We start from the raw sequence: 22,309 nt of genomic DNA, 5'->3' as shown, positions 1-22,309 counted from the left end.
GATAGCATGTGATCATTCTGTCTGGTTACAATACAGGATTACTTTAACAGCAGATATGTTTTACCTCTAGTGCCATAGATGTAGAAATGGCTCAATGCGAGACCATTGACTCAAAACATAGATCTCTTTTGAATTAGATTGTGAACTGAATTATAGCTGACAAGCTTTAAATATGAACATAATTCATTACATTAATATTAACATAATTCATATATTCATTCGATGTACGAATAATATTCATATTACATTAATCACACACATGCAAATGAAGAGTACAACCAATTAGAAATGTGCAGTGAGCAAAAATGTACAGTGCATTCAGAAAGTAATCAGACCCCTTCCCTTTTTCCACTTTATGTTACAGCCTTATTCTAAAATGGATTAAATAAAAAAAACATATCAATCTACACACAATACCCCATGATGAAAAAGCAAAAACATGGTTTAGAAATGTTTACGTATGTATTGAAAATTAAAAAAACAGTAATACCTTATTTACAAGTATTCAGACCCTTTTCTAAGACACTAAATAGAGCTCAGGTGCATCCTGTTTCCATTGATCGTCCTTCAGATGTTTCTACAACTTGATTGAAGTCCACCTGTGGTAAATTCAATTGATTGGACATGATTTGGAAAGGCACACACACACACACACACACACACACACACACCTGTCTATATAAGGTCCTACAGTTGACAGTGCTGTCAGAGCAAAAACCAAGCCATGAGGTCAAAGGACTTGACAGAATCGGAGCTCTACGAACAAGACTCAGATCTGGGGAAGGGTCACAAAAAAATGTCAACAGCATTTTAGGTCCCCAGAAACACAGTCCCCAAATACAGGTGTGCCAAGCTTGTAGCGTCATACCCAAGAAGACTCGAGGCTGTAATGGCTGCCAAAGGTGCTTCAACAAAGTACTGAGTAAAGGGTCTGAATACTTATGTAAATGTGATATTTCATTTTCTTTATAAGTTTGCAAGGGATCTGAATACTTTCCAAATACACTGTAGTTTTAAAATATGCAGCATCAAACAGCCAGGGCATAATATCTGCTCGGTGAAATGTTGATTAATACCAAGTGACAGGCAGCAATGAAACACTCAGGCTCCCAGTCAGTTTCTAGTAGGCCTTTTTATTCATCAAAACAAAATGGCATCCCCATTCATAGATGACTGCATTTAGAACAGACATGGGTCAGAGGAGCAGTTTGTGACCCATATTCACATGATGGCTATTCGTGATCACAGTATTTAAAGCCACCACTAATCAATTATTCAACATTACCCATGATGTGACATTAAATCTCAACCGTGATAACCAAAGGTAACTCTTTATAGTTCATTTTATCTCTCGTGTACAGGACTAAGTTAGGTTAAACCCATTCATTTCGGTGACCCATCAGAGAGTTGTCACACAGGAAAGCTGAGAGATATGTAAGGTACATTACAGTGCACTGTTCAGTCAAGGAGTCTTATCTAGGCAGCTTTAGGTAGTTCCAAATAAAGGGAAAATAATGAAAACATTGTACTCAAATTAAAAGATAGCCAGAAAGAGTGTAAAGGAGAGATGCATGTCTTTAGGAATATTCATAAAAGGGTAGTTCTCTGACCTTTTAATTTTCTTGAAAACGCCAACTAGGTGCCTCGGTCTCCCAGCTCGCATTGTATCTAAGCCTCAAACCAAAACACAAACCCTGTAGTAATAGTACCATAAAGAAACATTACTAATCAGGTTGCAGTGGGAACTAACTACATCGCATATACCCCATGACACAGGTCATTTCACAATAAGAAAAAAGAAAACAATGAGAAATGGAGGTCTATTTCCTCAAGGCGGAAGCTGTACATGCCAACTAAATTTCAGGGGTGACGACCACCCGCCACACAAAACCATGAGACCAATACAGGAAAAACACACTGCCAACCTCCAATCTCTCAATGAAATCTGTATATTTCTGTTTTGTGAGTAACATTGTAAGTTCTACCTTTTCCTCCCTGCCCTCCAAAATATACTGTAGTAGATGAATGCCCAATCAACCAACAGCTGCTGCATCACCCAATCACATGAAGCTTAGAGTTTGTCGGGGGAACCAATTCCCATTCACCTCGCTCGATCAGACACCGGAGAATAAGAATTGTGGGATTCCAAACACGACTGACCGACTTTCACCACTAAGGAATCTGAGACCACAAAACTTGACCGGGCATGTGTTTCCGTGGGAGCATCAGTTACCTTGAAGTGCCAACTCTTTAATTGTAATTTTTAAATATGAGACAAACCTCTAATGGCTTTTGACTTCCACTGCTTTTTAGGATGTTCTGAAAACAGCATGGACAGGTTCACAAGAATGGGAGTAAGAAACAAGGAACGTAAAATACTGTAGGCCACAGAAGGGTACCAGCTACCGAGCGGTTCCAATCTTTCCTCCTTAGTTCCTTTTTCATGTCGTATGAGATTAAGTTTAAAAGGAAAAGACATCAATGAATCATTCAGTGAGAAAGTAGTGAGGGTGTAAGCTTGTCTGACACCCTGAGAGTACTCTTTATGACTCTCAGACTGTCGTGAGAAACATAAGAGTAAAAGTCTTAAAGATCTGTGTTAAATTCTGCTGCTGCTGCTTTTGACTTAGGAAATGCAGTCACAGGATGTGCTTACTTACTCAGCTACCAATAGCCAGGCGGGAGACTGAATTATCCCACCAATGAGGGAGGAGGATGCACGAGCTGAGTCAGGATATTTTTTCTCCATCTTCTCTTGATGAGTCAGCAGGCGCAAGGACATCAGTATGAAAGCCTTGGTATCTCCGTGAAGCCTGCCGGCAACCAACAGTCACCCCTCCGAGCAACAGCCTCACATACTCCCTCACGCACAAATATTTGTTAATGTACACTTACACTATATCCCTACATTATAGATCAAAACCAAAGGGAAAAAATGAAAAAGCCATGTACAAAGTATTAAAAGAAACGTCACAGTACATTCACAGAAGAAAAACGTTCGGCAAACCTTGCTCTCTAGGGCTGTGTAAAGCAGCACAGAATCTAATCTATTGAAGCCTGTTTACTAAGCTCTCTCTCTGTTTCAAAAACCTTGCCCGCCCCACAGTTCTGCGGGGAACTAAGCATGTACAATGGACCCCCCCTTACTCCCAGCTTCACTCTATTAGGAACAACTTGAGCGAGGTATTCTACAACTAAAATACACCTTTTAAAAAACATGGTGGAAGCCACATGGAATGAAATGTCGAGGAGACCTGTTAATCATGGGAAAGTTTGTCTCTTGAAACCCCCCAAAACCACAACTGCAGTATTAAAAGCAGACAAGACATCCATATTGCATGTTTGTTTTTTTGTTGACCCTCAACAGAAATGTTCATGTTAAGTCTATCTACTCCTCTGACACATACAAAACACATGGGACTGTTAAACTGGACCAAGCAAGAAGACATTGAGGGGGAAATGGCTAAAACCTACGAGCTGTAGTGTTGCCCAGATTCACCGGTTGATAAATACTGTCTAGATCTGCGGGATGGATGGATGGGGGGCTGATTAGCAGAAGCATAGGGTGTTGGAGGTGGGGGTTCAGGGGGGGTGGGAGGAGAAGAGAAGACAAGGTGGGATCCCTAGGTTAGTGTCTGCTGCACTGTTACAGAATGGTATGGGAAATCGATTTATTCTTTCTTCGCTGTTCGAAAAAGCCCATTTCTACACCAACAACTCAGTCTTCATCTTCACCATACTGGAATCCACACTTCCATATTGGAGGCAGTCATGATTGTTTTCTGTTGATCCTGACGAGACAGATCGCTTCATCGTCCTGGGAGGGGGGAGGTGTGGAGAAGACAGCCGGGGGCGGTGGGGAATAAAGGGAGCCGGGGGAGGATCAGGCCAGTTGGTTTAAATCAGAAGATCCAGGGTTGTGCCAGCCACTTCAGTCCTTTCTCCCTTTTGTGTTTCTAGGGGACCTCCTGAGGACATCATCTTCTTGTTTCTGGAGAGAGCGGGAATGAGAGGGAGCTTTGGGTGAAACTAGCCATCATTGTTTCTATTCTGAACGATTAAATGCAATCAACCCCATCACAATTATTTCTAAACGCCCTTTTAACATCAGAAGTTGTCAGTGCTTTTACAATGCTCTTTCTACACAAGTGACAAGCTCTGATTTGTCGTCACAACAAACCACATCATGCTTACCAAGACTTGCCTTACTATCCCGTACCTGATCAGTTGCCGCCTCCTCTTCCTCTTCCTCATTTACTGCTGCCTCTTCTTCCTCCTCCTCCTCTGCAGGGCTGTCCTCTGCATCACTCTTCTTCTCCGCTGCTGCTGCTGCTATGGAAACCAACCAACACAGAGTTAGCTTTTACTGAGACCATTGTGAAATACCCCCAGGTGATGCAAGGCAGCACGCATTGTCAAGAAAAATGACACACCATCTTGACATACATTTGTGAAGCTACAGTACAGACAGAGGGGGGCCGAGCCAATGAGTCCTAACCTGGCTGGCTCTTCTCCTCCTTGACTTGGTCCTCCTCAGCCTTCTCCTCTTCCTCCTCCTTCACGTCTGGCTGGGGCTCGTCTGTCTTCTTGTAGTCAGCTGCAGCTGGAGCCGCCGCCTTCTGTTGGGGAGAGAGAGAAAAGATACACATCAACACAGATCAAAACATTGTCTCTAATGACATCACTTAGTCATCCATTAAGGATTTTACTCCCACCGACATTTACTGAAAGTCTTGTGGGGGGGGGGGGGGTCCTGACGACTTGACCGAACTGTCGACAAATAACCATGCAGAGGTAAATGTGTGTGGGAGTAATTTTAATAATAAATGAGACACTATTGAGATGATACCTTAGATGGTCTGTGGTCCCTCACCTTTCCGGTGCAGAAGAAGACAATGATGAGGATGAGGGGCACGGCCACAGTCAGCACATAGACCACCCACAACCAGGGACGCTCGTCTGCTGCAGTCATCATCTGGTTTACCAGCCCGGGCTAGAGGAGATGGGAGAACAGTCACGGAATGGTCAAGATCTGGGAACCATCGACCACAACCAACCAACATCAACTACACCACCTTCCGGAGACACCTGAAACCCCACCTCTTTAAGGAATACCTAGGATAGGATAAAGCAATCCTTCTGGAGAGCGCTAAGAGAGAGCAGAGACCGCTAAGAGAGAGCAGAGACCGGAGAGTGGAGAGAAAGCTGAGACTGGAGAGCGGAGAGCGCTAAGAGAGTGGAGACCGGAGAGGGCTAAGAGAGAGCAGAGACCGGAGAGCGGAGAGACCGGACAGCGCTGAGAGAGCGGAGAGCGCTAAGAGAGTGGAGACCGGAGAGCGCTAAGAGAGAGCAGAGACCGGAGAGAGAGCTGAGACCGGAGAGCGTGGAGACCGGAGAGCGCTGAGAGAGCGGAGAGCGCTGAGAGAGCAGAGACCGGAGAGCGAGCTGAGACCGGAGAGCGGAGACCGGAGAGAGAGCGGAGACCGGAGAGAGAGCGGAGACCGAGAAGCCTAGATGTGTAGAGAGAGAGGGCCTTTAAGCCCAATATGCCAGGCATCCCAGGAATTCATCTTTAGGAATAAAAGGCAGCATAGGTCTGAGGCTGCAGGGATTTGGACGAGAGGCAACCAAACTAACAGCTAATCCTTGGGTACGAGCCAACATCATCCCAACTGGACTCACAACTCTACTGCACACAAGCTTATTTTGCCTCAACTGCAATGGAGCGAGACCACCACCTAATGACGACCTCAGTGGAAGGCGCGTGTGTGAGAAGCAGGGCAACTGCTTCTTAATAGTCCACAGCCCCAGCTGTACGTTTGGCTCTATGGAACAGTGTACTCCAGCGGTGCAAGAATGCACCAGCCACTTCAGGCTACACTCTTCCTCTGGGTACATAGCCATGCTCTGCCATCTCAAGAAAGGGACCGGGTAAGAGTCATGCTAGGCTAGCTCAAGAAAGGGACCGGGTAAGAGTCATGCTAGGCTAGCTCAGGAAGCTTTTCAACTAAATCCAACTCATACAGAGGAGTAGCTGAAGCACAGTGAGTGACTGTTCCACTGTCACTGCTCAGCTTGGTGTCCCTCTCCCTAGAACACCATGTGTATGTCTGTTTCCACTTATGGGCGGAGCAGGCCAGGGTTTTTACACGTCATATGGAACAGATAGCCACGCTAACCAGTAGCGTTCCTCTGAAGGGCGTGGGGAGAGTGTCTATTCTGGTATCCCTATGAGAACACACAGGCAGAGAAGTCACCAGTAACCACTGATATTCTCTCTGATATCATGTCATGTTTACAGAGGATTGGGGCTAGGGTGATCCATCTCAACATAGGAGTGCTGATCTAGGATCAGTTTAGCCTTTTAGATCATAATGAATAAGATTACATGGACGGGGGAGGGGGAGGGGGCTAATACTTGTAATGTAATACTTGATCAGTGCTCCTATTCTGAGACGACACTTCATACAGACGGCCCCTGATCCTAAGTCTGTGGTTGGACAACACGTCACCTCTAGTTTACGAGAGATCCAAATTAAGTATGCTTCATGATCCACATGAAGCATTCAAGTGTAGGTGTGCAAGTATGAGTGTCTGTGTACGTGTGTGTACGTGCGTGTACAGTTGTACCCACATCAGCGGCTCCCTCAGCAGCTTTCTTCATGCCCCAGCCGTCATTGGCCCAGCGCTCGGCCGTGTGCCGCTCGTTGGTGATGAAGAAGTTATCGAAGAAGATGTCGCTGGTCATGGACCACAGCTCCAGGCCCACGGCGTTGAAGGGGGTCATCCTGAAGGGATGGAGGTCCTCGAAGAAGTCCGGATTGGCAATCTTCCTGGGCTTCCACACACCCTGGGGGAGGAGAGGCGGAGGTACATTGAGAGTAGAGTACACTGTACTGTGAGCGTTACAATTATTTTGCGGTTTGTGTGCAACGACAGCTTAGTAAAAAAATAATTTTTTATTTATTTTAACATATTAAATAAAGTTACTATTCAAGATAAGAATATAAATATGCTCTCATCAATACATACACCACATGACCAAAGTATGTGGACACCAGCTCGTCAAACATACTTCCAATATCATGGGCATTAATATGGAGTTGGTCCCCCCCCCCATTTACTGCTATAACAGCCTCCACTCTTCTGGGAAGGCTTTCCACTCGATGTTGGAACATTGCTACAGGGACTTGATTCCATTCAGCCACAAGAGCATTGGGAGTTCCAGTTCATCCAAAGGTGTTTGATGGAGTTGAGGTCAGGGCTCTGTGCAGGTCAGTCAAGTTCTTTCACACGAATGTCGACAAACCATTTCTGTATGGACCTCGCTTTTTGCAAGGGGGCATTGTAATGCTGAAACAGGAAAGGACCTTCCCCAAACTGATGCCACATTGTTGAAAGCACAGAACTGCATATTTGTATGCTGTAGTGTTAAGATAGTTCTAGTGAAGGGATAAGGGGCCTAGCCCGAACAAAAAACAGCCCCAGACCATTATTCCTCCTCCAAACTTTACAGTTTGCACTATGGTAGCGTTCTCCTGGCATCCGCCAAACCCACATTTGTCCGTCGGACTGCCAGATGGTGAAGCATCACACCAGAGATTGCATTTCCACTGCTCCAGAGTCCAAAGGCGGCAAGCTTTACACCACTCCTTCCAACGCTTGGCGATCATAGGCTTGTGTGTGGCTGCTCGGCCATGAAAACCCATTTCATGACGCTCCCGAAGAAAGTTACTGTGCTGACGTTGCTTCCATTGGCAGTTTGGAACTCGGTAGTGAGTGTTTAAACCGAGGAGAGAAGATTGATACAGCAGTCAGCAGTCCTGTGAGCTTGTGTGGCCTACCACTTCGCAGCTGAGCCGTTGTTGCTCCGACACGTTTTCACTTCACAACAGTACTTACAGTTGACCAGGGCAGCTCTAGCAGGGCAGAAATTTTATGAACTGACTTGTTGAAAAGCTGGTATTCTATGACGGCGCCACGTTGAAAGTCACTGAGCTCTCAGTAAGGCCATTCCACAGCCAATGTCTACGGAGATTTCATGGCTGCGTGCTCGATTTTATACACCGGTCAGCAACGGGTGTGGCTGAAATGGCCATATCCACTAATTTAAAGGGTTGTCCACATACTTTTGTATATATAGTGTACAAATAGTTGGCAAATTCTGAAAGAGCAAGTGAAACTATTGTGTGTATGTTATTTAGGCTACACACTTCACTGGGGTGAAGCATGTTCCTAAAGAGGCTGATGCTTTGGTATATGGTACACGCTGTGAGGTGTGAAGGGTTACCTGGTAGTTAGGATTGTCGATCATTGGGGCCTTCCACTTGCCCTTGTAGTTGGGGTTGTCAATCATGGGCCGTTGCCAGGCACCGCAGCCGGGGGCGGTCTCACAGAGGGCGTTAGGGATCTGAGGGGCCTCCCACTCACCATCCATGTCCTCATCCCTGGAGAAAAAGAAGAAAAAGTTACGAAGATGTCACAGACGCAGTCATACAGTGTACAAAATGATGGTATACAGTTGCAAGTTACTGTGGGTGTGAGAAAGCAAAGAACAAGAGAAAGAAAAGACAGACTGCATTTAGAGGACCTCGAAAAGGGGTCATTAGCCAGTATCTCAACATGGGTCTCCTCCCCATTTCCACTGTGTCCTGTTCCTCTAGCTCTTCTCTACCGGCTCAAATTTAATTTCTGCCACAGAAGTGAGACATCAAAGCAGTGAAAAAGGAGCTCGTCGCAGCCCAAAAAACAGGCCTGGCTGTCCTGAGGCAAAGCATGACTTGTGAAATTAGCTCCTCTCACCAGGAAGCCCACTCTCTTCACAGAGAAGAGGAGCTACCGCAAATGCTAGCAATTAGCTTCCAACACACAAGTGGGCTGACCCAGATGAGGATACACAATGAGGGAAGAGAAGACAGAGGGGAGAGAGAAGACAGAGGGGAGGTAGTAGAATGGTAGATGAAGGTAGAGAAAGAGGAGAAAGACATGGAGAGTACTATGGTAGAGGGGAGAGACAGCAGTTTGAGAGTGTAGCAAGATAGCGGGGTGAGCTGAATGCAACGGTATGGTAGTTACCAGTCCTCGGGCTTGACTGCATCGGGGTCACTGGTGTACTCTGGCTGATCATCCAGCCAGCCGTCTGGCTTCACTGCATCCTCATCTGGGATCTGTTTTGGTGCATCCTCATCCCTGTGGGGCAAGCGGTTGAGTTATAGGGTACACGCACTAACACAGCACCCCCACACCCGACACAAACATAAAACTGTCCACAGGACACACACCTATTATCCCATGTTAAAACAATCCACCTACACTTGAAACATGCACATGCTGTGTAATTTACATGTAAGCTAACCTGCTGAAATAGCCTCTCTCTCCCTCTTACACACACACAGGCCCTTACCAGTCCTCAGGTTTGACCGCGTCAGGGTCCTGGATCTTGGGCCTCTCGTCCCAGTCCTCTGGCTTGTGGTCATCGGGGTCCTCGATCTCGGCAGCAGGATTGATGGGTGGGGTCATGTCTGTCAGCAGGTTACCACTGTTCACCACTGTCTGGTCTACCAGCACCTCAAAGCTGTTGTCTGGGTTCACCACTAGGAGGCGGGAGAGAGACAGAAATGGTTAGAGGAACTAATAGAAATGTAACAAGAAGAACGAACACTATTCCCTAATCTAACTGGCATACAATCATGTGTTCTACATAATACATTTCTATGTGATCGTTGTGACATCGCACCAGTTACAACAGCAGGGCTACCTAAATGGTGCCTGAGAACATGTAGAAATGTCTTACCCAGTGTGTAAAGGTGGGTCTTCTTGTCGGTGTAGTAGGTGCGCAGGTCTGCGTCAGGCTTCTTGGCGTGCTTCTCCTCGTATTCGCCAGTCTTCGGGTTCTTGTGGCGGAAGATGAAGTGCAGCTTGTAGTCCTCGCCACACTTGTCTGGTCCGAACATGATGGTGTATGGAGTCTTGTCAACAAACTCATCCTGGTGGGAAGGACAAATATATATTTACTCTGGCTCTGTATGAGAGCATTATGGAATGTGTAACTGGCTACTGGATATCCAGGCAGTCTACATTGGTACATTTGAAACGAAGACCAAGCTAAGGGGTCTTCTACATAAACAGAGCACCTTTGAGAGGTTATTTTGTGTTTTCTGAGACTGTCTTAGATTGCATGGTGCACAGATAGAATAATGAGCCAGATATTTCACTGGATGTATAAATATGAAGCATCCGCTTGGCGTCTCCACTTACTACCAAATATGGTGGTGAGAGAAAGCCCAGTGGCTGGCAGTGGGAGATGACGGAGCAAGATGGATTTTGGCCCATCTTCTGCAGATTCTCATTGATGAAACATTTGATCTCAATACAGTTTCCTGTTTCCAAAACTAGAATATTTTACAAACAGAGTGGACTAAGTTTTGTAGATTTAACCATTTGCAAAAGTACAATTTATTTTATTATAATAATTATAGAATAAGTCCAAGGGTGCATCGAGTTATTGCACATGCACTTCGCAAAGTAGGTGTTCCCTAACGAAAACATGCTATAACGTGCCTTGGCTTCCTGTCCGTGGCTTCACCCCCCTCATTTCTTGTTCTGCCCACTATGACTCATTTGTTCCCATTCGAAACGACACGCTGTGGTCTCTTAGGTTAGTTATAAAAATCTTTGGTGCAGACGTGTGGCTTACCAGGTTAAGGTCTGGGGTCTGGGAGAGCAGTTTGACGTAGGCACCGCCACAGTCGATCCCCTGCTGGAAGTTGACCTCATACTGGACGATGAGGGGTTTGGTGTCGAAGATGAAGGGTCTGAGGAGCTGGGCTGAGATGGCGTGGTGCTTAGCACGTGACTTGAGGACCAGGCCTTTGTCTCCGGGCAGCTTGCTGTCTTTCATGTCCTCCACCTCCCATTTACCTGCAAGGAGGAGGTCAAATATGTGAATATACTCACTTGATAACTGCCTGATAACTGCCTGAATGGAGCCAAACCTAGGTTGTATTCATTAAGCACCAAACACACATTTTTGTTTTCTGTTTGTAAAATGATTTGCTATGTTGTGCCCTACTTAATACAATGTGTCAGAGACCTGGCCTAAAATTAACACCCACCAAATGCAGGTAGATTTTAGCATTGGCAGGTCAGAATATCTAATTCACCAGCCATGTTAGCGGGTGGTCACACTTGGAGCACTACAGTGCGAGCATTTGATATAAAAATAGTAAAAAGTCAAGTATGGGCACATGCTGCAGTAGCCGTTTTCAAAGTATTTCTGCCGTTTTGTTTCATATCTGGTAGTGCATCAAAAAATGTGAATCCTACTGTTATAGCTATACCGCCTGGCTGGGGAGCTGTTTGCATTGTGAGTGAAGTGCTAAAATATTTGTTTTTAGAAGCAATCTACACAGGCATAAACATTGGTCTAACTACTACAATAAGAACTTATACTTGTGTTTCTTGGATATTTACATTGTTTTGTTCACAAGTCAAGTTGTTTTTCAATGTTTAAGTTTGCTTCCACTGCTAGCAAAGATGTCTGCCTCCACAAGTCAGATTTTCAAAAGGTACACGATGACTCAAGTGGCCCCATTACCACGGTAACCTTAAAGGGGAAGCTGAAAATGTCTGATCTGATGTTTTGGTTAAAAAGACTCACAACATATTAAATGAAATTGAGCAATATACCACATGACATCTTACTAGTAACACATTCATTGATTTAAAAACATTACAAAGCACGCTCACCCGCAAAAAATAACTGCTGTTTTGTGTGTAATTAATACGGGGGAAAATGCTTTTATTTTTTGTGGCTGGTAGATTTTTTAATCTTTAATCTACCTGCTAGTGGATGCTAGACTAAAAAGTTAGTTTATGGCCCTGGTCAGAGAGGACCTGTCTTAGTGCCTACCATCATACTTGGCAATATCCTCATCAATGTCCTCCTTCTTGGCCTTTGACAGGACCCAGCTGAAACAGGAGAAGTAAATTGATTTGAGTCAAGTAAACAGGATAGCACCTGGACACCACAGGGACAGCCCCAGGGGGAATGACCTTGGGGCTGGGTTCGTATTTAAGTCAAAATGGCAGCTGGTCCTATGGTGAGCACTCACACAGCACAGTATGGCATATGAAGAGAACACAATAAATGCAGTTTATAACACCCATGTTATTTCGGGGCAGCACATTTGAATACATCTTCTTTGATCTAGATGTAATTTGCATTACAAAGGACAGTATATAATATTGCCTGCGTTTAGCAGCACTGTTTCAAAGTTTAACGAGTTCTCACCTGTCTAGGGTCCCCCTGTCAAAAGACTCGGCGAAGAAGTGTTCCCCCATGGGCTCGGGAGCTTTGTAGGTCACCTAGAGAGGAGCGGAGAGCACAGGGGTCAGTGGGTCAGCTCTTCCACTGCCCAGTGCGCCAACCAGGACACGTGTGTGTGTCCTATGCAAGAGCAATGGGAGGACATAGGTCAGTCAGATAGCAAACCTTCAAGTCACTGTTAAGTCCATGTTTTAAGTATCCTTATATTTCTGTTATTACGGGGCTATCACTCAGTCAAGGGTGCGCATGCACAGGAAGTCTAGTCGTTGATGGACCTGGCCTTGAGTGTAATGGCTACTTGTAGTGTGTTCATATAGTATAGTAAACTTTGTTAAACTGGAACCTTGTCGTTGTGTCATTTCGAGTTAACAGTCACATTGCTAGTCAATGTATCACCTCAGAGATTCTTTTAAATGCCTCCCTACCTCTACTGAAGTTAGGCTCATCAGAGATATTCACCACTGGAAACGTCTCATGACTCTGGCGTCAGCCATATGCTTTATGTAAAAACAGGGTCTAAAATGAACACCCGCCACCTGCAGGTAGATTTTGGCTTTGGCGGGCAAGATGTCTATTTCACCAGCCACGGTGGCTGGTGTTCAGGGCTCCACTCGCATGTGTGAATAAAAACAGTCAAGTATGATCAAATTTGCAGAAGATGTTGTTTTGTAAGTATTTCTGCCATTTTGTTAGCTGGTAATTTAATTGTACAAAGTCAAAGAACTACGAATCCAATATAGACTATTCCACCTTGCACTGCCTGGCTGGGGGCTGTACACATGTGAAGAGCGGAGTGAAAGATTCATTTTTAGAAGCTCCGTGCACAAGCATAAAAGTTAGTCCAATTTAATTTACACTAAAGTTTACTGAAGTGAGACTTTGTCCTTGTGTTTCTTGGCTATTCACATTGTTCTGTTCACATGCTAGGCTGTTTTTCTATGTTTGAGTTTCAACTGCTCGGGAAGAGAAGACAACACTTCTAGTAGTCAGACTCACAGGCACAAACATGACTGGAGTTGCACTACCATGGTAACCTCCCGCCCTTAAAGTGGCAGGTGAACATTTTGTCTCATCTGTGATATTTTGGTTAAGACTCAGGTCATGAAAAATGAAATTAAACAATATACCACATTAATTCCCCCATGTAATACATTTATTGTTTTAGAAACATTACAAAGCATGCTCATCTGTTTTATGGTGTGCTTTGTTGGTGTAATTTTAGGGGGAGGGGGGGGTGGATTATTTTGCCTGGTAAAAAAAATCTGAGTGGCAGGTGGACCTAAAAGTTTATTTTATGTCCTGTGTAGAAATATGACAATTTAGAGTAGACACTAACTTGTGGAGAAAATAAGGCCACTAAGCAGTCAGAGCACAGGCTTTATCTCTATCAATTGTGGTGGTGTGATTCACATTCATACATCGAAATGAATTCAAACCTCCCATTCACTCTACAGCCCATTCAAAATGGACATTTGACTAGTGAAAATGGGTTGGTTGGTATGCATGTGTGTGTGTGTACAAGTGAGGCACTCCCTTTGAGTCGATGCAGAGTATATCCAAGCAGTAAACTCAATTATGATCCATTTATCCTTGAGAGGAACAGTGAGCAGCCATGTAGGCCTAACCTCTCCTCCTTGGCTGTCACAATCTGGGTATGCTGGAGGGAAAGAGAGGAGCCACACTTTCTAACCACTAATGGGATTTTAACCACTAGAACACTAACTTCATACACACTGGTCTAGGTCAATAGGATACTTACTTTAGGGGCTGGAGGCGGTCCCGGTGGTGTGTCTGTATCCTCTGGCTCCACCTCCCCGTCCAGAAGCTCCTCCCCAAGGGCCAGGTCCTCCAGCTCATCCTCCACGCCCATGTCTTCCGCCAGCTCCATGATAGGCTCCTCCTCCTCCTGGTGGGTGGCCACTGTGGTCAGTAGCAGCGTGGAGCACAGGCCCACGGCCAGCAGCACAACACACCTCACATTCAGCTCCATTGTCTAGGGTAGAGGAGAGATCAATTCATAAACGAGGAGAAAATGTGAGCGGTTGCCTCAGCTGTCCATAAGTGCTTTAATAAGAGGTATGGCAGATAACAGTGGTGGTCTTGCTGGCTAATTAAGAGATCCCCACTTCCTGTCTGCATCTACATTCAGATTCCCAATGTTTCCCCCAGGATTTTTTTCTGCAGTGGCGGCAAGGGTAGCGGGGTTGCATTGCTACTAAATACCATGCTAGCTGTTCCCCTAAAACCCTCAAACTCAACTCTGGACAGTCAAGTCAGTTTCACTGCATTTTTTCATTGTTCACCTATCATCACAGACTGATTTAGACCTGGGACACCAGGTGGATGCAATTAATCAGGTAGAATAGAAAACTAGCAGGCGTCAGACCTTGTAGGGTAAGAGTTGAATGCTCCTAACAGATTATCCATTTAAAAGCACGCCTTGGCAGAAATACCTTTTTTTTTTTTTTTTTACATTTTATTAAATGACATACCGGTAATGAATATGGGGGAAAACACTGATTCCTATTGAATTCCTTCCTTAGCCGTTTCAGATTGCCAGCCACCTTACCTCGAGGGCTAGGGAGGAGGAGCGGAGTTAAAGTATTATTGCTTAGTTACACCCATCCGTTCCTTCACATCAAAATGACGAAGAGTAGAGGCTGATTTCAAAGAGTGGAAGCTATGGGTAGGGCATGAAAGATGGAGGAATGGATGTGATGGAGAAAAGGATGTGATGGAGAAAGGGAAATGACAGCTGAGAAAATGCAGCCATTTAATGAAGAGTAAATAAGGGGATAAATTAGATTTTTTTTGAAAGGAAGGAAACAGGGGAGGAAGAATATGTGCGTGAAAGAGACTGGACTACATGAGACACCAGAAATATGTGGGCGAGTGACAATGCAAGTCAGCATATTGTTGAGCTGGAGAAAAAGGTAACTTCCAGAGCAGGTGGCCATTGTGTAAATTACATAGAGCTCTTTATCCTATTAGAACATAAAAGCCTAGCGGAATAGGTGGTCCATGCAGGAATCAAACCCACAACCCAGGTCTTATAAGGACTATAATTGAAAGTTCCTGGAACCAAAATGGCCATTAATACTACTAGGCTCCCTCCTAAGGTTTTAAACGTTTATCCTTTCCATGCCTACAGAACGCACACACCCTCTGACCGTTTTCAGGCATATGGTCGCCATGCCGTTACCCAGAGCCTCCCTGGCACCCATTGCCATAGCGACGAGAGGGGTGCCTGAGGCATATGCAGCCCCAGCCTTTCCCCTAATGGGATTAGTCCCAATGAGATTACACTAGCACACCATATAACACCCACTGAGTTTATACACTACACATATTTACCTTTCATATTATTCACAGGCAATTTACTCAACACAAATAATTTAGGACAGACTGTGTACACACGGACATAAGTTCCTCCGACACAGTCCCAAATCAACCCTTAGCCTGCCCTTCCACCCATCTACTGGAGTGGACTACATAGGTGGTTAAGCAATATGGCAAATATTCTGCCTAATTATCAGAATGTTATTAAAATGTTTTTTAAGGCTAGCACATGTCACACCGAATGTGGATCTAGCTTTCGTCTGCCAATCGCGTTTTAGGGACCATTCGCAGTAGACTGCCAACTTTTTACAAACAATTCTACGTGTAAAATCAGTGCGCGTTCGTTTGCAAATTGCGTTCAGAGGTTCTAAGTACTCTCGGCCAGGAAACGCTATTGCTGTGTCTGAGCCCTTATACCTATCCAATCCTCTCAGATCTTCGCTAGCGCCCAGGGGGAAAGGATTGATTCGGGATTGGGTTGTCTTCTCTAATCGGATAAAGCCAATGAGATTGCAATTTGTGCCCTTATAAATCCCCCCTACTCTCATCCCTCAGCATGTTCTGATACCTTTAGCCAAAGAAGTAGGGCTGGGCAAAGAGAGAGTGAGTATGTAGGAGTACTATTAGGTCCACAATACTATATGCAGTATACAACTGATATGTTTTTCAACCATAATTTAATCTAAAATCAAGTCATAATATAGAGAGATCTAACCAAAGTCCATTAACACACTAACCAAAGTTACCAACTTTTATCAGGAGATTACCAGCGCCTACACGCTAGCATGCAATCACACACTATACATACCATGTACATAGCTTAACCCCACGTGGTATTAGCATCAGTAGCACCACCGGCTAGCACTTCCCATGGCATAGCAGTAATGGTGGTAACTAGCCCAGACAGTCCAAGCAAAATGGTTATTAGGTTAAGATAACCATAATGCACTACTGTCCATACATGGTATGAAGATTAATACTCCAGTACTGCCGTTCTCATCACAACTTCTATTTAGTATCTCTATTGAGCTTGTTCTGCAGCTAATATGGGCATTCTAAAGGCTTGCACACATTGCACCGAATGTGGATCTAGCGTTGGTACGGCGATCGTTCAGTGCGCTGTTTTTACAGGACCGCCGACTGTAGACTTGACTGCCGACATTATTCACCCCATTATACATGTAAAAAAAAAAAGCGCTGGAGTAGATGGACAAAAATCCTTGAAGGTGGGTGTGAGAGCTATACACCCCCCCCCCCCCCCCCAATCAACTCCCATCTGTCCAGATAACCAGGGTGCTGTCCCCCCCAAGGGACACATCACCTCTACAACCATTTCCCTTAAGGAGTGTCCTGAGGGGACAAATCAGGGGAGCTGCGAACACAGCCTGTGTGTGTGTGTGCGCAATGTACAAATGGTCAGGGAGGTACTCAAATCCTGACTCATAGCAGAGAAGAAACCGTTGGGCGATATTTGGGGAGACATCTACTATGATATGCTGCTCCCAATATCACCATACCCAATATAATAGTTGTGCCGTTAATGACAATGTTGAGAACAATTTTTGTGCTTATTTACAATATTAAAGTCACATTCTCATTAAATCTTCATGCGGTTAAAAAAATAAGGTTTAGTTAATTTAACATACTGATAAAACTGCACAGTTTAGGATTTGTACATTTTAAGTGGAGTAGTCTTGCAACATCATATATCACAATATTCGATTTAATCATATAGCGGCACTAGCGTGGAGCAAGGGGTTTGGGTAGCCAGGCAACAGCAACAAAGTCAAAATTGGCAATATCGCAAAAAATTTGGAAAACAAAAAAATTTGTAGAAATAGGCGATGTTAGACATAATTATGAATTTGTGGCTGTGTTAACTAGTCATGACCACGCAGCGCCTGATGAGAAATTAATCTCAACTTTCCCTTCACAGCTTTTCATAGAACACTGTCACCACTTTGCTTTCACTAGCCAAGAGGGACACCTTCAGGCCCGGTGATGGTCCTGGCGGTGGCTACGCGACAGCTGGTATGTTCTCTAATAGAGGGTTCTGCCATGCGTCTGTTTGTAAACTGTGACTAGGGTGTTTCCCTGCAACAAGTCAGGCTGCCAAAAGAGAGGGGACAACCAGAGGGAAGCTCACCACCAAAGCACCATGCATTTAACTTCTTGATGACCAAGTGAGGGGTTAAGATACAGGCCTTTTGGGGGTGGGTGAGGCAAAGGGGTTGTAGTTGACTTGCAAGGTCCACAGTTAGGCTTGGGCAATATCACTGATCTGCACACAGCCATGAAATATCTATAGGCAAACATTGGCAGTAGAATGGACTTACTGAAGCGCTCAGGGACTTTCAATGTGGCACCGTCATAGGATGCCACCTTTCATCAAATTTCTGCCCTACTAGAGTTTCCCCGGTCAACTGTAAGTGCTGTTACTGTGAAGTGGAAAGGTCTAGGAGCAACAACGGCTCAGCCGCGAAGTGGTAGGCCACACAAGCTCACAGAACCGCAGAGTGCTGAGGAATGTAGTGCATTAAAATCGTCTGTCCTCAGTTGCAACTCTCACTACCGAGTTGCAAACTGCCTCTGGAAGCAACATCTGCACATCAATAGTTTGTCGGGAGCTTCATGAAATGGGTTTCCATGGCCGAGCAGCCGCATACAAGCCTAAGATCACCATGCGCAATGCAAGCGTCAGCTGGAGTGGTGTAAAGCTCGCCACCATTGGACTCTGGAGCAGTGGAAACATGTTCTCTGGAGTGACGAGTCATGCGTCACGATCTGGCAGTCCAACAGACAACCTACCCGAATGCATAGCACCAACTGAAGTTTGGTGGAGGAGGAATATTGGTCTGGGGCTTTTTTCATGGTTCAGCCTAAACCCCTTAGTTGCAGTGAAGGGAACTGTTAACGCTACAGCATACAATGACATTCTAGATGATTCTGTGCTTCCAACCTTGTGGCAACAGTTCGGGGAAGGCCTTTCCTGTTTCAGCATGACAATGCCTCCTTGCACAAAGCGCGGTCCATACAGAAATGTTTTGTCGAGATCGGTGTGAAAGAACCTGACTGGCCTGCACAGAGCTCTGACCTCAATCCCATTTAACACCTTTGCGATGAATTGTAACGCCAACTGCGAGCCAGGCCTAATCGCCCAACATCAGTGCATGACCTCACTAACGCTGGTGGCTGAATGGAAGCAAGTCCCCAAAGCAATGTTGCAACATCTAATGGAAAGCCTTCCCAGAAGAGTGAAGGCTGTTATAGCAGCAAATGGGGGACCAACTCCATATGAATGCCCATGATTTTGGAATGAGATGTTTGACTTTTGGTCATGTAGTGTACTTTACTTCTCTGAATGAGAACAAGTTGCCAATTCCTTATATGATTGTATTTTATGCTTATTACATATTTATAAAAACACATACTAGACAGCTAGTATAATAGTCTTTGGCTAAAATGCTGCTAGCGGTACCCTAATGCCATGAGCGACAAACTGAGCATTGATTTTCCAGAATCATTGACACTTTCGTTTTAGTAGTGTCTGCTCAAAGCATAATTTGAGCAGCTCAGAAATAAAGGGTATTGTTAAAAAAGTTACTCTATTACAGTAGAATAATATCTAAATGTGTATTGGTGTCCATATGACCCATTCTGTTGAACCAAACCCCAAATAGCAAGTTGAAACCACTTGTCAGAGAGGAGGATGTGATCTCTTAACTTTTTTGACGTCAGAGGCAGGGGAAGGGGCTTGGTGTGTAAACCATAAAAATCTGTCCAAAATAAGGCTTATCTGTAGGCTAATTTTGGACCTAAGCTTGTCGCCTGCATTCCCGCTTTTGGGACAATGACTCCCAAAAATACAAGATGAGAACAAGCGGACAAACACGCATAAAAACAGAAAATAACCTTGATTCTTGCAATACAAGAATTTGGAATATCGCACAAAAACAAATTCTAATTAATTCGATATATCGCCCAGCCCTAACCACAGTCGCTCTGTTTCGGGGGACACAGGAGCTTGAAGGGTGCCTGCAGCCTAGCGGGCTAGGACAGATGAGAGGTGTTTTGTGGGTGGAAGGGCCAGAAGGATAAACGTGAGAGTAGTGCCAAATGTAACTTTCTCAACAAAGGCTGAAGACGTCATGCGGGCAAACAAAACACCACACACACAGGAGGGGAGACCCTAGTTGTGCTGCCAAGTGGACAGCCTTCCCCCATTCACATCATGCCTCAGCGGTCACATGTACATGTGAGGGACAGAGCAGATACGAGGGGGAGGTGACTGTAGACTAATCAATCAGTGCTCAAGCTACACAGCAAGGAGTATTATCTGTCAGCCAGTCTTCGGAATTCATTCCACCCAGTTCACTCTGTATTTGGGGAAAACAGTGCTGTCTTCTAATGCTGAGGTCATATGGTTCTCTCAGTGTATACCATCTAAGTAGGAGACATCTTGCGCAAGATGTCGAACTGTGCTTTCACAGTGTCCTCTCATGGATAAGAAACATGCAGCATCCGATACTGGAAAGCCAACTCTGTGCTATGAAGCCCTGTCTAGTTCATACTGTAGGTATCTGAGTAGGGGGGAACCCTGGGTTAAAGCAGATAGGATAAGGACCCAAAGCCACCCCCATGTGCCTTTCGGGGTCTTGACCATCTCAAAAAAGATAATACAAGACGTAAGAAGATTATATAAAAGCTCATATATTTTAAAGCATGTGTATCAGTCTATTGTGCCATTCAACGTTAGTTACTAAATTGTCAACAAGAGTGGATTTAAAACACAATTATCTTCTTAATGTCTAATTTTAAAATGTAACAGTTCTTTGTGTTAAATATTACCCAGCAGAGAACTGAGAAGTTATTATTTAACAAGGTTAAACAACAAATGTCCAACTTCCTACACCCATTCAGATAAATAATTTATATTCATCCCTAGAATACCAATGACATTTCTCACAATAGCTTCTAGAAATGTGTGAACCATTCAATAAGACACACCAATTCTAGCTTTGGGAAACAACATCGGGAGTCTGTATTGGTTGGACTCCCTGAGTTTTGCATCCTTCTGGTGGGTGGCGACGAAAAATAACCCTACCACAATATAGCCGGCTACACCCCCCAAAAACTTTTCCTGTCAATAAAGGCATACGTATAATCTCTAGGAAATTGATTTACCAGATATAAAGTGAAGTGTTCCTCGCTATCAAATAAGCGCCCGAATCCAATTGTTCTCCGAACTGCACCATATTCCTGCAATTGGACCAAGCACTTCACACACAGCAGGAATATGGTGCAGTTCAGACAAAAGTTGGATTCAGACATTTATTCGATAGCGATGTTAACATGTCACTTTACATCTGGTAAGTCGAGTACCTCGAAATTATACATGTGCCGTGGATACAGAAAAAAATGTGGGGGGGGGGGGGGTGAAGCTGGCTATGTTGTGATATGGTTATTTTCTGTCACCAGCCACCAGATCGATGCACAACTCAGGGAGTCCAACCAATACAAAGACTTCTGATGTGTCCCAAAGCTAACCAATTCCGTTAGATAAGCAAACTGTAAAAGCCACATTTCCAAGAGGGCGCTGTATGACCTCTATCTAGCCGTTGCACTTTCTGGTTTCATTCAGTGGCGGAAGTGGGTTTGCAAAACTGGTCAGACTTCTAAGTGCTTTGCCAGGAATACCCGTTTCCATGGTAGAACAGGGGCAACAAGGTGGCAATTCCTACAAGCAGGCTTCATGTAACTTCTAAGGGAAATTATTTCACATATACGAATATTATCTGTAGCTAACTATAGTACTCATCTTGATAACACCCTTTTGAAGGTAGTATGCTAATGTAACCCACCATATCCAATACAGGAAACGCGATTACAATGACCAGACAAAAAAGAACATAACTACATAATTATGGCAGAATGCTTATCATGAGTCCATTCATTTACTTGTGTACGAGATTTAAGTGGCCACATTTGTTTCGCACCATGACACATACTGCTGCATCATCACCACATTTTTTACTGATTTCTAGCGTTAGTCAACTACAATATAGTTTGTTACAATAACGTTCCGAAATTTTCACAGAGGAAATATTTGTCAATTTTCCTTGCTTCTACTCGAGGCTGGTATTGCTTGCTATCCACGTTCGATGCATCCCATGTAGCCAAGTTAGCTAGTCCAACTTGTCTTACACAAAATGTCGGCAAAATGAACACACGAGCAAAGTGTGCAACAGACAGTGTTACATGACAATAAACGGAACAATGACATTCATTTGTTATCTCAATTACTAACTAGCCTAAATTAGGTTGCTAGCTGACCGTCAGCTAGCCAGTCTATGCTAAGACCACGCATGGATTCTTGATCTTATTCAGTAAGATACATGTATTGCAATTAAACGATACTGGCCTGTATGCAAACAGCTGAACATTCTATGTCAATTTAGACTGAAATTATAATTTAGCGATTTATGTTTGTAAGAAGTGATATTTGTTCGTCATTACTTACCTCCTGATTCTGATGTGACCACTTGGAACTACAGCCGGATCACGTGTGGCTTTGGTGCATGCATACTGGATTAGTAGCTCCACCTTCTCCACTTGCTGATTGGTTGCTAACATGAAAACGTT

General features: G+C 44.4%; 1 protein-coding gene across 2 annotated transcripts; it reads right to left on the bottom strand.

Moving 5' to 3' along the window:
- Positions 1–1,113: 1,113 nt before the first annotated feature.
- LOC129858290 (calnexin-like) lies at positions 1,114–22,272 on the bottom strand. 2 transcript variants are annotated; one of them, XM_055927422.1, is made up of 14 exons: positions 22,188–22,272; positions 14,088–14,321; positions 12,293–12,366; positions 11,912–11,970; positions 10,697–10,920; positions 9,794–9,986; positions 9,404–9,593; positions 9,076–9,189; positions 8,291–8,447; positions 6,635–6,850; positions 4,874–4,993; positions 4,499–4,619; positions 4,220–4,332; positions 1,114–3,991 (listed from the first exon to the last, which is right to left on the bottom strand). In XM_055927422.1, the coding sequence occupies exons 2-14, from the start codon at positions 14,316–14,318 to the stop codon at positions 3,932–3,934; spliced, it is 1,872 nt and encodes a 623-aa protein (XP_055783397.1). In that variant the 5' UTR covers positions 14,319–14,321; positions 22,188–22,272; the 3' UTR covers positions 1,114–3,931. The 2 variants fall into 2 exon arrangements, with proteins under 2 accessions (XP_055783397.1, XP_055783398.1); XM_055927423.1 differs by having other exon boundaries at positions 4,220–4,329.
- Positions 22,273–22,309: the final 37 nt, after the last annotated feature.

Source organism: Salvelinus fontinalis, chromosome 6 (genome assembly GCF_029448725.1).
Source record: "Salvelinus fontinalis isolate EN_2023a chromosome 6, ASM2944872v1, whole genome shotgun sequence".
Taxonomy (NCBI): domain Eukaryota; kingdom Metazoa; phylum Chordata; class Actinopteri; order Salmoniformes; family Salmonidae; genus Salvelinus; species Salvelinus fontinalis.
The sequence above is the reverse complement of the archived record's forward strand: the minus strand, read 5'-3'. Positions and strand labels throughout refer to the sequence as shown.